At 51.7% G+C, this 15,794-nt stretch overlaps 3 protein-coding genes across 3 annotated transcripts in view; all 3 read left to right on the top strand.

Annotated features, from left to right (window-relative positions):
* The window catches only part of LOC132457513 (E3 ubiquitin-protein ligase TRIM21-like), a 133,093-nt gene that overhangs the window by 109,545 nt on the left and 7,754 nt on the right, over positions 1–15,794 (top strand). Inside the window, exons 3-4 of the mRNA XM_060051766.1 lie at positions 14,837–15,247; positions 15,333–15,646. Of these exons, the coding sequence (XP_059907749.1) occupies positions 15,045–15,247; positions 15,333–15,646 (517 nt within the window). The 5' untranslated portion in view covers positions 14,837–15,044. The remainder of the gene's footprint in view (positions 1–14,836; positions 15,248–15,332; positions 15,647–15,794) is intronic.
* LOC132457638 (uncharacterized) lies at positions 6,045–10,023 on the top strand. Its single transcript, XM_060051907.1, has 10 exons — positions 6,045–6,607; positions 6,690–6,823; positions 6,921–6,986; positions 7,064–7,164; positions 7,285–7,730; positions 7,819–8,143; positions 8,249–8,791; positions 8,833–8,968; positions 9,057–9,269; positions 9,410–10,023. The coding sequence occupies exons 1-10, from the start codon at positions 6,213–6,215 to the stop codon at positions 10,021–10,023; spliced, it is 2,973 nt and encodes a 990-aa protein (XP_059907890.1). The 5' UTR covers positions 6,045–6,212.
* On the top strand, positions 10,132–11,965 carry LOC132457507 (uncharacterized). The gene is made up of 2 exons (XM_060051758.1): positions 10,132–10,397; positions 10,506–11,965. The coding sequence occupies exons 1-2, from the start codon at positions 10,213–10,215 to the stop codon at positions 11,350–11,352; spliced, it is 1,032 nt and encodes a 343-aa protein (XP_059907741.1). The 5' UTR covers positions 10,132–10,212; the 3' UTR covers positions 11,353–11,965.

Here is a 15,794-nt window from a genome sequence, read left to right as displayed (position 1 = left end):
ATCCGTGTGTCAGCGTTGTCTGGCTTGTTAGTGTTTTCTTCACAAGTGCAGTTGGTGATTTGAGTACCGAGCTGTATATGGTGGTGCTGTATATGACTCTGCATCGTGCTCGTATTAGCCGCGGTGTACGGCATTATTTTCATACAATGCTTGCATATTGTCCGTGTTTTGTCAGTGACTCTACTCCCATTTATCATTTCGGCCGGGTACCCAAAATGCTGCCACACAAATGATTTAAAATTTGCAGGGGCATCTACCACGGTAATATTGGTATTTTCCGCCATTCTGGCCGTCTATGGCTGCTTTCGCGGCTTCCCCTCCTCTTCTTCTTTTCCTTCTCCGTCTTTAGGTTCTTGCAGCCTAGACGTAGCAAAGGCGCATTACGGCCCCTACAGGCCACAAATAGAAGTTTGGATAGCTCAGAAATCTCGCGAGACTGATTTTTAACACGACGGGTAATATCGTCGAGTTTAATCTCGCGAGATCTCGTGGCACGAGATCTCGTCACACCCCTAGTGTGTATAGTTCTGTTTTGTTGGTTAATTACTAAGTGCATACACACACTGCCATATTTATTCATATAGCATATAACATAGCATATAAATTCGCGGAGGACGGTTCACGACTCATTAATTCCTGATAATGGACACCTCGTCGGGCATTATCCCTTACATATATATATATATATATATATATACTGTATATGAATGAATAATAAAATAAGTTTTCTCTTTCGACAGTACATGCTTGTCCCTTGTTTGTTTTTCTTCTTTAGCAAAAAGTCCACAAGAATAATAATTAATGGTTTATTTCAATAAAGTAAATGGATTATAAATATATACATAAAGCAATAAGTTGACAATAAATGGTGTTCTTTTAATATAATACTCACAAGAATAATAATAAATGGTTTGTTTATTTCAATAAAGTCATAACACTGACAGCAAATGGATTATAAAAATATATCATTGAAAGCAATAAGTTGACGACAATAACAAATTTTAATATAAAAATGACAAGAATAACAAATGGTTTGTTTAATTCAATGAAAGCAAGTAATTGGTTTGACGGGGGTTCGATCCGACACTTTGGGCTTCTCCGTCGTCGTCATCGTCGTCGTCGCTGATTGGTGGGTCGTCAAAAAAAACTTTCTTTATCGGCCGCGAGGGGGCGGGCTTTTTCAAAATAGAGAGGAATGCGAGGTGTCCTATAACGTGGCTGAGAAACGTTCTTCCCTTTATTCATCCGACAGAAAAGAGGAAAAAACCCACCTCACTCATCGCGTCGATAAAGAACTTTTTTTTTTCACAACCCAGCAATCAGCGAACGACAGAGACACCCAAAGCGTCGGATCGAATCCCCGTGAAATCAACGCTTTTGACCGGCCGTTGTCGTCGGAAATGAAGACGAGAACCCTTTGTTATGTTATAATTATTATTACATTACAATATGCAAAATATGACAGACCAAATGCACTTATTGTGAATTTTATTTTCTTGTCTTGTTACTTATAGACCTGAATTGCATCCTTGTCCAATAGGGGGCGCTCTCGAATAATGTTTGTAGAGTGTGGTGTGGGGAGGGTGGCCTTGACCTTGGTGACCATTTTTTATTTGTTTAGAATGATATTGTTACGTATTTTAAGCACATAAGCTGCCCCCACATAGCCGCTGGGAAGCAGGATCGAACACACAAGCTGCATAACCCTCACATAGCCACTAGGAAGCAGGATCAAACACATAAGCTGCAATAACTACTCCAGCCACAGATGGCAGCACCTTTAGACAAGCGTGGAGGGAGGAACTATTACGTCGCACCGGCCACGCCCACTTGACCCTCTCAAGCTCGACAGAGAGATTGGAGTGCAGAACTGTTAGCCAGACCCGCAGAGAGCCTGGGGCTCGAAGTAGCTCTATGGTATTTCTCTCACACGCGTTAGATACAATTCCCTCCCTTCTGCTTCATAGTTACCGTACCAAATTGAACCAACGAAGGACTACTCTAAGGTAAGTTTTTTGCTTTATTCAAAACTAAACAATGTTAAAATACATGGTACTATGCTGTGTATGAGGTGCAGGTTATTTTGTAATTGTTTTAGCATTTCCTGGGGTTGTGCGGTGTATGGAACACAGGAATTTGCCAATTTCAAAAATATCACCCACATTAGGGACTAGGCCGAGGGTGCACCGGGACCTAGTATTTACGCCTTTTAGCCAGTTTCAAATATCTCGCACCCTAGCCTACATTAGTGGCTATGCCGAGTGTTCACCGGGACCAAAAAAGTCTGCTGGGGCTAGAGCTATCCTAGGGTGGTCTCGGAATTCCCACGCCCCGCTGTTTGCCCGAGCTAGGTCCAAAAAAAACGTTTTTGAAAAGTGGTAAGTTGCCCTTAACCTAACCCTAACCCATTAGCAAACGACTCAAAATGGCCTAAAACTTGCTCTTAGACACTTTCTGTGGGAACTTTTTTTGACTCCGCACTTGGTCAGATTTTCACAAAATTGTACATGGGGGGGGGTGGGGGTCAATGGCAGCTATATGAAGGAAGTTAGCTAGAACTCCAAAACTTCGCACACCTGTCTAAGGAGCCTAGAGCACCTTCCACACCAAATATCGTTAATACCCCTTTTTCCCTCGCCGAGTGGCACAAATGTTTCCCTTGCCGAGTGGCACAAATTTGAACATTTCAAATTCAATTTTCTATACCAAAACAAGCCACCAGGTGGCCAGAACTTGCCACAGACGTAGCCCTGATCCATAGCTACCACCCCATAGGGTTCATATTCCCACGCCCCTCTCCCTGTTCCCATGGCAACGCTTTTAGGTGTTTTCCAATGTTAAAAAAAGTTGCCACTAGGGGCACCAAATTCCCTCCCTTCTGCTTCATAGTTACCGTACCAAAATGAACCAACAAAGACGGAGGACTACTCTAAGGTACGTTTTTTGCTTTACTCAAAACGAAACAATGTTAAAATACCTGGTACTATGCTGTGTAGACTCAGTGGAGTTAGTGCTACCGGAAACTCGACTGAACGACTCGCGAACGACTCCTCGTGGCGAACTGAATCACGCAAACTGGGTCACGGAAACGAATCATTAAATCCCCCACTGGTAAGTTGCCCTTAACCTAACCCTAACCCATTAGCAAACGACTCAAAATGGCCTAAAACGTGCTCCTAGACACTTTCTGTGGGAACTTTTTTTGACTCCACACGTGGTCAAATTTTCACAAGATTTTACATGCGGGGGGGTCAATGGCAGCTATATGAAGGAAGTTGGCTAGAACTCCAAAACTTTGAATTAAAACTTAAAAGATAGAAGATAGTCATCCTTGCGCCACCGGAATGTCGTTGTGCTCTACACTTGTGTTTCACTTGCACTCTGCCCTCCCCCACCCTGGCAGAAAAAACACTCCTGTCTGATTGGTCTGTTTCATTTACTGGGCCAAAACCACGCATGGTTTGATTGGACTGTTTCACTTGAGTCTTGAGACGTGATTGGCTGCCGGCGGGGAGCGCAAGTTATCATAAGCTCCTCCAGCCGAAAAATCTTCATTACTTTGACAGTTTTCAACCGTCACTAGTTTTCCGTTCACTACCATCACGTAAGTAAATGACTAGAATCGTGGAAACTGCATTAAAATGTGAATAGACAACTCGGTTATATGCTATAGACCATAGTGTGTATGTGATATAAAGGCTGGGACGAATTTCGAATTATAAATAAGTAAAACGAATTGTTGAAAGTACCAAGCTTCCCGCTTCCCATTCAAACGCATTACGCGACGGTTGGCCTTCTCAACGAGTGCTGCTGGTAAATCGTGAAAAATGCATACAAATGCGAACAGACGACTCGGTTATATTCTATAGACCAGGGGTAGGCAATTAAAATCCTAATGGGTCCAGTTTAAAAAAAAATCCTCAAGCTTGGGTCCGGGGGTCTATCACACATTTTTTATGACCGTTGTTTTCACTGATATAGGACTGCATGTGTTTTATGTACCAACAGTCAAGGTGTGCATTATGATTCAGAGGCATATTTAGCCAATATAAGTACTTTAGGCGCTAGTAGTATCAGTGTCTGTTTGGTCAACAACTGACTATCCGCCACCGTCTCGGAGCAGATCAGGCACACATGCTTAGAGCTGCATGCAGGCAGAATGAACACTCCTCTTTAAAAGCTCTGTTCTCACAATCTACCTATCTCTTCTTAGAGCACGCCATCTTTCTCTTGAACTGCAATGAAGCTTTCTCTCTCACTGAAGGCACTCTTTTCTTCTGTCAATTTTGCCGCGCTTGCGTGCACCAGTCGCACAGCTCGTAGGGCAGGCTATCATCTGATTGGCTACTGACATTATAAGGTAAAAAACATAGCCTACCATAAAGTTATAGTTAATTTAATGTATTTAACGGGTTTATAAAAGTCACCCAAACATTAGTTGTTAAAATCTCTTGGTCAAAATTATATATACTCGTATTGGTCCGAATATAAGACGACCCTGATAATAAGACGACCCCCCGTTTTTCAACACAAACATTTAGAAAAAAAGATTTGCAGACCAGATTTGCAGAACAAAGAACAGTGAATTAAACACTTGTTATATCAATGACAATAATAATAATGCCAGTAAAGGCCACGGCACTTTCAAGGCAAAATATGTACAGTATGATTCAAAATTAATATCAAGCAACATTGGGAACATTTTTAAATAACATAGAAAAATACAGGCCACATATTTAACTAAACTTAACCAAAATTCGCCAAACTTCTCCTCCGATCTCTGTCTATCACACACGTCCTCTGCCCCGCTGTGTTTGCTCTCGCTGTCATCGCTCCCCAGCTGCTCCGCTTCCACCGGCTCCACCCAAAGCGCGTTTTCTCTGACGTTTTCAAAAACTCTCCGGTCAACCTCACTGAAACGGCCACTTTGAGGACCACGGTAGGATTTGCGCTGACTGTTGACGTCTTTGAGACGTTATTTTGGTGCTCGCCATCTTCTTACGTTACACTCCGTGACCCCAAACATCTTGGCAGCTTGGCAGTTGTTACTTGACTCTGCCTTATTGACAACCATTATTTTAAAATTGGCATCATAGCTCCTCCGCTGTTGTTGATTGACCTGACCCACTTTTGAGCCACTTGTCTCTAATGGTCAGCCTGTCTTTAAACACCGGTAACGGTCTGGTTGTTAAGGACGCTGGACTACTTCTTCCCGGAACCAATTTCTGGCGCAACCTGCGGCCGCGAATGTGTATTGACATTTAAAGGGAGAGGCAAAGAAGAGAAACTGCGCTCTGAATACTAGATCCCGAATATAAGACGACCCGACTTTTTCGGACCTATTTCGATTGGAAAAAAGGCAGTCTTATATTCGGACCGCGGTCCGCCTATTGCCGACCCCCGCTATAGACCATAGTGTGTATGTGGTATAAATGATGGGACGAATTTCGAATTATAAATAAGTAAAACGAATTGTTGAAAGTACGGAGCGTCGCGCTTCCCATTCATACGTATGGGGAGTGCTGCTGGTAAATCGTGAAAAATGCATTAGTGTAATTGTGATATAAAGGCTGGTCTAAATGTTTAATTATTAATGTGTGATTTCGGTGTTTGAAATGCAACCCCGATTTGCATAGGAGAGGTGTTAATAGTGGGGGGAGAGCAACAGGTCACTCTCAGGCTAAACCTAATGGTCTCTTGACATTAACGTTGACAGTATTACCCTAACACCCCTGATGGTTAAAGGCCTCTTTTTGTATATTGGGTAAAAAAACCTCTAATTTGCCGAAATTGAGTGATAGGTTATACAATTAAGAATAAACAACGGTGGGCCTCTTCATGACTAATTTATATATATTTTTAATTCAATAATGTAATTGTTATTATGTATTTATTTTTACAAACCTTAATTCTGCCCCCCCCCCCCCCCCCAGGTACTTGGTGTGCTTAGCACTCTGCCTTTCATGCGTATAGGGAGCGGCGGGCCTGCCTAATGGGCTGATCTCCTGACATTAACATTGTTATCAACATTGTTTGTAATACACTTAACTGACTCGTTTTGTTTCTTCTTGTCTTTCAGAAAATGTCTTTTGCTCCCCTTTTCCGGTTCGAACCCTCTTCCTCCGAGCTCACCCTTCGCCCCTCTGATGCCGCTGACGCAGTGGCAAGCAAACGCCAGGCCTCTGCCACTGGGTCTCAGGTGAAGAGGGGTGATGTGGTTCGAGGCGAGGGCCAGAGCCCTGCAGAAGGGTGGCATGTCGGGCGAGTTTGTGCTGGCGGAGAGCGAGGAGCAGTTTGGCCTGTACCGCGGCCAAACTTTCCAGTGGCTGCTGGGAAATGCGGTGGGGTACGCCGTCACCATCTTGGCGTCCCACCAGATGGAGAGAGAGGGAGGGGACACCAGCAAGTCGCCCCTCATGGAGAACAAGGACGCCCTCACCTCCTACGCCGGGCTGTTCCCACCCATGGTGATGGCCGTCGCCAGGCGTAGGTTGTGCGAGGGCTCCGCGTCTTCCAGGGGGCTGGACGACGCGCTGGTGGGGTTCGGGGTGCATTCGCACCGGACCTACAAGTCCCTGTATGGCACGCGGGACCAAGAGAGTCGAACGTAAGTAGTGTGTGTGTTGATTTTATGTGTGTGTGTGTGTGTGTGTGCTGATTTTGTGTGTTTTTTCTTTGCTCTACTACAGCTATGTGGCTTGGGTCAGGACGCAGAAGGTGGGAGCTACTGCGTCCAGGATGGGGACCCTGAAGCAGTATGTGCTGGCCCGGGACGCTGAGCCCACAGCAGCACCGGAGCCAGGACATGTCCTCCCACGGCCAGGTAACTGCACCGTCTACAAAACAGCCTGGGAGGTGCTTTTAACAACACACCAGTGCTTCATCACTTCATGTTGTCGTCTCGTTGTCGTTCTTTGCAGGTGTCTCCTACTCTGACCCGACCGACGCCGAACTGCTCGCCGCTGCCGACGAGGTCGACCCTCCCAGTGAGTATACGTTTTGATGTGAATACACTTGTACCGCACGTGTAACGTACCTCCCTAACGCTCATATGGGTTGTCAGGCACGTCCAGGGACGCCCCGCCGGCCGCGGCCCCGCTGGAAGGACCAGCACCAGGTCCAGGACCAGGACCGATGGCCACGAGGCCTGCCTCCGGCAAAGAGGTTTGTGTAATGTGTGTGTGTGTGTGTGTGTGTGTGTATATGATGTGTGTGTGTATGTGTGCCTGTCTGCTGAACATTCACACCTGCTAACTGTGTGTGTCTGCTGTGTGTGTATTTCAGCTGCTTCCCCTCAGCTGGAGGAAGACGCTGCCTGAGGAGCAGCAGGAGTGGGTGGGCCGGGCACTGTTCCGCAGGGACCCCAGCAGCGGGAAGGCTGTGCTCACCACACCGCCCCGACTGTGGTGGTACCCGCCAGGCGCCCGGCTCCTCTACACGCAGCCCCCCGCCACAGCCCACGCCTTCTTCCAGCGCCCCTTCTTCCTCTGGCTTCCGTATCGGATGTGGGCGTACCACCTCAAGTGCCCCGCCGATGGGCGCAAGCTGATGGGCGCTGGCCTATACAAGACCGTGCGGAGGGTCTTGGACAGGAGTGGGTGGTATTATATGGCCACAGAGTGCCTTCAGTGCCCCTCCTGCGGCAAGAAGGTGGCGGGCTGGTCGCAGGACATCCTGGAGCAGCTGGACGTTGCTCACCGCGAGGAATTCCCGGCCGTTCTCACCTACAAGTATGTCACTTTTAGTCATTCTGCGTTTACCCAGCGTTTTGTCGCTCGTGGTTAACTACGGTTAAATGTCTGTGTTCTCTGTTTCCAGGTTGTCCTGCGACAGAGCCGTGATAGCGATGCTCAAGGAGCGCACCTTGGGCAACGGCGTCTCTCGCCTCCGTGCCTCCCTGGTGGAGCAGCACTCCAGGGACTGGATGCAGCGCTCCATTGCCTACCTGTCGGTGCTCCGCAAGCTGAGGGGACCCGGAGCGGCCCGGAAGGACGACGTGTCCCTGCCGACCTTCGTCAAGGTGCCCGGGCTCACCTGGTTTGGTCGGGTGTACGTGCTGGAGGCCGTGACCAGGCTGGACGAGACCAAGGCCAGGGTGACGTCGATCTTCGGCGACATCCTTAAGATGGACTCCACCAAGAAGGTGAGGTTTCTCTCTCCGTGTGCCGTCGCCTCGTATGACGTCTGTGTGCCGTCCGTCCGTCCGTCCGTGTGTCTTAACGTGTGTTTGTGTGTTTGTGTCTTGCAGATCGCCAAAAAGCTCGCGGGCGCCGCCGCCGGGTCTGCCGCCTGGATGACCAACGTTGGCAACGAGTACGGGCAGGTGCTCGTGTCCGTCCTCACCTCGGCCGAGGGGGAGGGACTAACCAACATGGCGGCCGGCCTGAAGCGGCGGTACCGCGATGCCGGGAAGGCCCCTCCGAGGGTCCTGTATGTGGACCGGGACTGCTGTGCCGCCGTGGGCAATTCTGCCACGCACGGCATGTACCACGAGTGGCAAGAGCTGGTGGTGCGGCTGGACGTGTGGCACCTCATGCGGCGCTTCGCGAGGGGCGTCACCACCGACAGCCACCAGCTCTACGGCCTCTTCATGGCCAGGCTGTCCTTCGCCATCTTCGAGTGGGACGGCGAGGACGTGCGGCGCCTGAAGGAGGCCAAGCAGTCCTCGGAGGGGAGGGACGCCCAGGTCACGCTGTCCGCCAAGGAGCTGGCTCGCCACTGTCGCCGCCGTACGAGGGGTGCGGCGGAGACGGAGCGGCTCATCCAGGAGGTGCTGGACGCCTTCTGGCATGTGACGGACACCACGGGCGCCGCCACCTCGACTGCGTCCAGGACCCAGAGGGGGTGGAGCTGTACACCAAGACAGGAGAGATCACCAAGGGTGGTGTGAGGCTCCCCGTCTTCCGGTGCGCTCGCGGCTCCACCTCCCTCGAGTCCTTCCACCTGCACCAGTGCCGCTTCGTTCCGGGTAAATCTATTTCCACCGCGTTGACAAAGTTCTGTTTGTTTGTTTTCCTTTTTCACTAACTCTTCTCCCCCTCGTGTTTTATGTACAGGTACCACCTCGAGTGACGTCCACTATCAGGTGTACCTGCTGGAGGGCCTGGCTCGGTGGAACGAGGACCGCGGCAGGGCGGCAGTCGAGGGAGGGCCGCGAGCGGCGCTGCGGTGCTACAGCGCCCGGCTGCAGCACAGCTTCAACGAGCTGGCCTCTGAGGTCAACGGGGTCCAGCCGGTCGACGACTTCACCCAGCCCAGAGAGTACACAGGTACATGGAGATTAGCGACGGAGAGTGTTTGCTGCGGCTGTTCTTGTGGCATCTGCTAATGTGTGTGTGTGTGTGTGTGTGTGTGTGTGTGTGTGTGTGTGTGTGTGTGTGTGTGTGTGTGTGTGTCTCTCTCTCTGCAGGGGAACTCTTGGGGGTGGAGTACCTCTACTCCCAGTCGGGCGCTGTGCTGCAGCCGGATCCCGACCCTCTAGATGGGGCCGAGGAGGAGGAAGAGGCCGCCGCCGATGACGGCTTCGAGGAGGAGGAGGTGCAGCCGGAGGATGAGCCAGAGGAGATCCGTCTCCTGGCACACCACAGCGCCCTGCTCCAGGAGCCCTGCGGTGTGCTCCAGGTCGATGCCACCTTGGAATCGCCCCTTTCCGAGGTGGAGGAGGAGGAGGAGGAGGAGGAGGAAGTGAGTGGCAGTCGCCTGTCCACATTTCATATCGGCCGCGGTGTTTGCGTGCGGCGTCTCATCGTGTGCCGTGTGTGCGTTTTCTTTCAGGACGTCGTCGGGCCGGACGGTCAGCCCGGGTACCACCACGCGGTGGCCCTGGCCCACGGCCTCGTGGAGCTGCGTCACCACGCCTTCGTCACCGCCCGTCAGACCAGAGGCATCATCGAGAGGCTGACGGAGCGGGACAAGGCGCCGGTGACCTTCACCCCCCGCCACCAGGACCGGCTGGCTAAAGGTCGGTTCAAGACCAGCAACCGCCACGCCCACATCCCAGGAGTGGACAGTGTGAAGCGGTAAGCAGTGCATTAACAATTTCCTTCAATCTTTTTTTTTTTAACAGCCCCCTATAATCTCTCTCTCTCTCTCTCTCTCTCTCTCTCTCTCTCTCTCTCTCTCTCTCTCTCTCTCTCTCTCTCCAGTGTCGTCGTGGGTAAGGGTGCAGGAGCGGCACAGTACCCAACCCTCAGCAGGGTCGTCGAGGCCATCATGTTGGAGCTGTGCCGCGTCCACAGCAGCGACGCCAAGACCATCGCCGGGGCACGCCTCAACCGCTGGGGTGCCGTCATGAGGGATTACAAATTCATCCAGGACAACGTGGTCAACTGTCCTGCCCTCATGGCGAGCACCCGCATCCAGCTGTATGACGTGAACCAGCGGACCCTGTCCATGTGGTAAGTCCATATACTTTGGCTCGCAGAACTGATGTGTGTGTGTGTGTGTGTCGTCGTGATTGATATCTTTGTCGTCATAATTAACGCATTGTTTCTATTTCTTGAAAGGCAAAACACCAGGGAAAAAAGCATGATGAGGGACACCCTCTCCCTCGCAGTCCCGGGGCCCAGCGCTCCCCAGACTGCAGCGGAGCCCCTGTCGGCCCCACGGACTCTGCTGCAGCAGCCCCAGCAGCCAGACCAGCCCCTCCAGCACCACCTGCCCGCGGATGCCTCTGGTCTGGCTGCAACGATCAGAGGGCCGCTGGCCCCGGAGCTCTATGACCTCGTGGTGGAGCAGCAGAGTGCCGCCGCCGCCGCCGCCGCCACCGCCGCCGCCCCCCCGGACCTCAGCCCGCTCTCAGCCGCGGCCACCGCTCCAGCCATTGCCGCTCCAGCCGTCGCCATTGGTGGAGCCATGTCCCGCACCACTGCCTGGAGGCACAGGGTCCTGGAGGAGAAGGAGCGTCGTGCCCGGGAGCTAGGGGTCTACCTCAAGCCCCTTAAAAAGGTCTCGGGCTTTACCTGCAAGCGCTGTGGCCAGCATAAGACCAGGGAGAACGGCCACAGCCGCTACAAGCGGGAGACCTTTTGCGCCCGGGCCGACGGGGGAACGGTGGAGCAGTGGCGTCGTGATCGGCTGGCCAGAGACCGCGAGGCCCCCCCCCCCGCCGCCACCCTGACATTCTCTCCCCCCCCCCCCCCCCCAGCAGCAGTGTGGAGCTGGCTGTGTAGAGGGACCACCAGCCATTGTAAATTATGTATATATATATATATAAACAGCCTACCGTTACCGAAAGACTCTGTGTCGTTTGTGTGGAAGAAAGAACGATTTTTGCTCAAATCACATCACAAAAAGAAAACACGCCTTAAAAGCTGGTTGAAAAAAAGCCATTCTTTATTAAACAATGTATAAATTAACAACACATAAAAGAGGGTTGCTAAAAGTCATTCTTTTTTCCAGATCATGCATACGCATCCATTAATTTCTGCTACCTTTTTGGCTGTCCGAGTATTTTCCTTAAATCATGTCTTTAACTGCCACACACATACACACACACACACACACACACAACACTTCAAACAGCATGATGGACAAACACACATCACACACATCTATCATGACAGTAGCAGTGGGAAATAGAACTGAAGCGCAGAGAGCCCCCCCAACACCCTGAGTTCATTTCACACCTCCAACTTGGACTCTTGTCTATCAGGATGACTGATCAAGCTAAGACAAAAGATCAGACAGGGCAGCTGGCCTCGGGAAAGTCTTCCCCGTGTGCAGGTGAAGGTGAAGGTCCACCCCTTTCCCGTACAAGGTTCAAATAGGGCTGCAGGAGATGCCTCTAAACCACACTACGATGGAAGCCACGAACAGCAACCTCGGAGCGCAGCCTGAGCCAGAGGCCGTGGAACCAGAAGGTGTGTATCTAACTTGCTAAATTGGTGTGTGTGTGTGTGTGTGTGTGTGTGTGTGTGTGTGTGTGTGTGTGTGTGTGTGTGTGTGTGTGTGTGTGTGTGCACATCCATCCATTTCATTTGACCTAGACTAAAAGAGTTCTATATTGCCTTGTGTTCAGAGTCCGACAGCGCTGCTCCTCCTCCTCCATCAAAGAGGAAAAGGAAGCACAGGTGGACGCCAAGCAGGGTTACCATTTGCCGCCACAAGTCTCAACTGAGGCAGGACACCAGGGTGTTAAAGGAGCAAAAGGGGAAGCCCCAATGCCAGCCGGGGGACCCCTGCCCCACGTGCGCCCAACCCAGGACCCTGGACACGGGGCACGCGCTCTACAAGAGCAGTGCGTACTGCGAGTCGGAGGCGGGCCCTGGGGGCCTCACCGCTCGTGAGTGGCTCATCAGCCAACAGGCCCCAGAGGACGCCGGGAAGGTGCCCAGGACCACCCTGTGGAACATCGCCCGCAGGAAGGAGGAGCAGGTCGGCGACTCCTCTTCCCCTGGGCGCAAAGCGCACAAGCTGCGGATCTGCCAGCGGTGCCTCCAGCCGGCGCAGAAAGATTTTGGCCACAGCCGGTTCGATGGGGAGAGTTTCTGCTCCCTCTACGCCGGCAAAGGCGTAGACCTGTGGCTGGCTGAGAGGAGGGACCGCAAGAGGCGAAAGCCAAAGAGGTGAATTGATTGTTTCTGAATGCGTTTCGAAGTAAACTGCTTGCATTTACCTAAAGAACTAAAATTCGATGTTGAAATCCGTTCACCAGGAAGCAGAGGAAGCAGCGGGAGGAGAGGAGGGCGAAGGGCCCAGCGTCAGACCCTGGAGAGGAACACAGCCCCGGCAGAGTCTGAGGCTGCTCCTCCCCGGGAACCCCCCTCCTGTGTTGTGCATGTTTTTAATTTAATAAATCTATTTGAATTACACACGCTTGTCCCTTCTTTTTACTTTAAGCAACAAGTCCACAACAACAATGATAACAAACGTTTTTAGTTGAATAATAAAAAAGCAATACATTAGAAACAGTGTAAAAGCGTCTCGAAATAAAGCCATTCGTTAAGAAACAATCACATTGAAAATAAAGGCATTCTTTAATAAACAAGCAATCCATTGAAAATAAAGCCGCTCTTTGATAAACAATCAATACATTGAAAATAACGCCATTCTTTAATAAGCAATCACATTGAAAATAAAGCCTTCTTTGATAAACAATTGTTGCAACCCGGCCCCAAAACCCTCACGCCAGGCGGCCAGAGGGAGAGGCGGTGGATGGCGTATACCGCCGATATCCACCAGCCGGAGCCCAAGAGGCCTCACCGACGGGAGTGACCTCCCCCTCCAGGGACGAGACCGGCCCGGCCGGAGAGACAATTCCCCTGGACACCACCGTGGCTCACGGAGTCACACGTATGATTTCTGATTTTCCCCTTTATTTAATGAATAAACGCCCTACCTACCGGGCTTTGAACGACTTGGCGTGTGTTGATTTCGGCGTGAGAGAGACGTTCCACACAATCGATACATTGAAAATAAAGCCGTTCTTTAATAAACAAGCAATACGTTGAAACTAAAGCCTCTCTTTGATAAACAAGCAATACGTTGAAACTAAAGCCTCTCTTTGACAAACGAGCGACGTATTGCAATAACGGACACGGGTCGAATCAGACGAACGCTTGTTTATAAAGGCACCGGTCCCTCGACATGGGCGTTTCCACCCGTGTCCCGACCTGACCCTGTGCGTTCCGTTGCGTTCCGATCGTTCCGATTTCGGCCTCTGCTCAAAGCCTACGGTGCGTTCCAATTTCGACCCCGAACCGTCGGTTCGACCGGTTGGACCGGACGAATTCTCGGTCCGAGTTGCCCGCGGGGGCCGGGACCGGCGGCCGAAAGGGGGCGCCAAAGCGGTCCGTCCCGCGGCTGTGCCGCGGGCCGAACCCCGACAGTGAAGAACGGTAACCTTCCTTTGCGCTATCTGTCCAGCGATGCTCTCTGTTTCTCAGCCAATCATTGACTTTTCCGTGACTTTCTCAGCCAATCATTGACTTTTCCGTGACTTTTGCCAGCCAATCGCCTCTTTTTCTCAGCCAATCATTGACTTTTCCGTGACTTTTGCCAGCCAATCGGCAGCCACAAATCTTTCCCTGACTTTTCCTTCACTTTCGCCCACCCTAAACTCAGGGGTTGCCCCACCCAATCAGCAACCCGCATCAGCATCAACTCCAGGAAAACCTTCCACGTGTGTCAGCCATTATCTCTGCAGTTGATGATAAGGTAGGATGTGGCGATTAGCCTTGAAAACGAGAGCTGGTAAACCGTGAAAAATGCGTTAAAATGTTAGAGGACGACTCGGTTATATGCTATAGACCCTAGTGTGTATGTGGTATAAAGGCTGGGACGAATTTCGAATTATAAATATGTTAAAATTAATGTTGAAATTACGGAGAGTCGCGATTCCCATTGAAACTGGTGGCGCGGCGGTTAGCATTCACAACGAGTGCTGTTAAATCGTGAAAAATGCATTAAAATGTGAGAGGACGACTCGGTTATATGCTATAGACCCTATTGTGTATGTGGTATAAATGCTGGGACGAATTTCGAATTATAAATATGTTAAAATTAATGTTGAAAGTACGGAGAGTCGCGATTCCCATTGAAACTGGTGGCGCGGCGATTAGCATTCCAACCTGTCAAACCATCTGTTATCTTTCCTGTAAGCATCCATGAACATAAAAGTCACTTTAAGGGAGTAAACTCTAATGCACGTTTAATGCGATGCTCGTTTAATGCTGTGTCGTGTCATTTGTTGTCATTGTAGGTGTCTTTTGCAAATTTAAAACTGACGCCGTCGCATCAGTTGGTCCTGCGGGCCTCTGATGCGGCGGCAGCCTTCACCGCCGCCATGGGGCCACGCGGGACCCAGGCTCCCGCCAGGGCCAAGAAGCCGGAGGAGGTGGAGAAGGAGGCCCGAGCCCGCGTCGTCTCCGAGGGTGGTGACCCTGGGAACCCCATGCTGGTGCTGGGCTGCCACAGCATCCAGCTGGGTAAGTACCAGGGTCAGACCTTCCGGTGGCTCCTGGAGAACGACGCGGGGCTACGCCTGTCACCTGGTCGCCAGTCACCAGCGGGAGCGGGAGACAAGTGCCTTGGACAGCCCGTTCATGGCCAACAAGGACAGCCTCGCCCGCTACTCCTGCGCCCACCCCACTTTTGCGGAGCACCTCAAGTTCCGCCGGGTGCAGGAGGAGGCCCGGGCTCGCGCCACTCTGCCCGGGCGCGGGGGCGAGGCGCTTGTTGGCTTCGGGCTGTTCAAGGAGGACACCCCGAAGGACCTGTACGACTCCAAGGAGAAGGAGCGTCAGACGTAAGTCATATTGTGGTGAAGGGCAGTGGAGACGGTGCTGTGACATGTTTATAAGCGTGTCAACTCCTGGATCGTTGTCTTGCAGCTACGTCAAGTGGCTACGGCGGAAGACACCGCAGCCTGGGAGCTCCATGGACGTCGCCATTCAGTACTTCTCGGGCCGAGACAAGGAGCGGTCGGCGGAGGCGGCTGCTCCACCCCCTCCGCCCGCCAGCAGCAGCACCAGCAGCGGCCCCAGCACCACCACCAGCCAGGCCGCTGCTTCCACCGTGCTGCCGCCCCGCAAGCCGACCGCTCCCAATTTCTCGGCCCTTGTGCGGGGGCGTCCGATGGGCCCCAGGGAGCTGCAGGCCCAGATCAGGAAACTGATTAACCCACCAGCACGGCCTGCAGCTCCAGGTCGGTACCTCTTTCTTTCTGTTTCACACAACAGAGGTTGAGTGTATACGATTTACTAACCGTTGCCGCCCCCCCCCCCCCCCCCCCCCCTATAGCGGTGTGTTCCGTCAGAGACCAGTGTCCCTCGGTTCCGCCGCCCCCCACCACA

The sequence above is a fragment of the Gadus macrocephalus genome, chromosome 5 (assembly GCF_031168955.1).
Source record: "Gadus macrocephalus chromosome 5, ASM3116895v1".
NCBI classification, from domain to species: Eukaryota; Metazoa; Chordata; class Actinopteri; order Gadiformes; family Gadidae; genus Gadus; species Gadus macrocephalus.
The sequence above is the reverse complement of the archived record's forward strand: the minus strand, read 5'-3'. Positions and strand labels throughout refer to the sequence as shown.

What these genes read in the sequence shown, in the direction of transcription:
- LOC132457507 (XM_060051758.1), top strand. Translation starts at nt 10,213, where the DNA reads ATGTTGGAGCTGTGCCGCGTCCACAGCAGCGACGCCAAGACCATCGCC. An exon ending in CAGCGGACCCTGTCCATGTG is followed by an intron (nt 10,398 to 10,505) that starts GTAAGTCCATAT and finishes ATTTCTTGAAAG; the next exon opens with GCAAAACACCAGGGAAAAAA.
- LOC132457638 (XM_060051907.1), top strand. Translation starts at nt 6,213, where the DNA reads ATGTGGTTCGAGGCGAGGGCCAGAGCCCTGCAGAAGGGTGGCATGTCG. An exon ending in CGGGACCAAGAGAGTCGAAC is followed by an intron (nt 6,608 to 6,689) that starts GTAAGTAGTGTG and finishes GCTCTACTACAG; the next exon opens with CTATGTGGCTTGGGTCAGGA. An exon ending in CCGGCCGTTCTCACCTACAA is followed by an intron (nt 7,731 to 7,818) that starts GTATGTCACTTT and finishes CTCTGTTTCCAG; the next exon opens with GTTGTCCTGCGACAGAGCCG.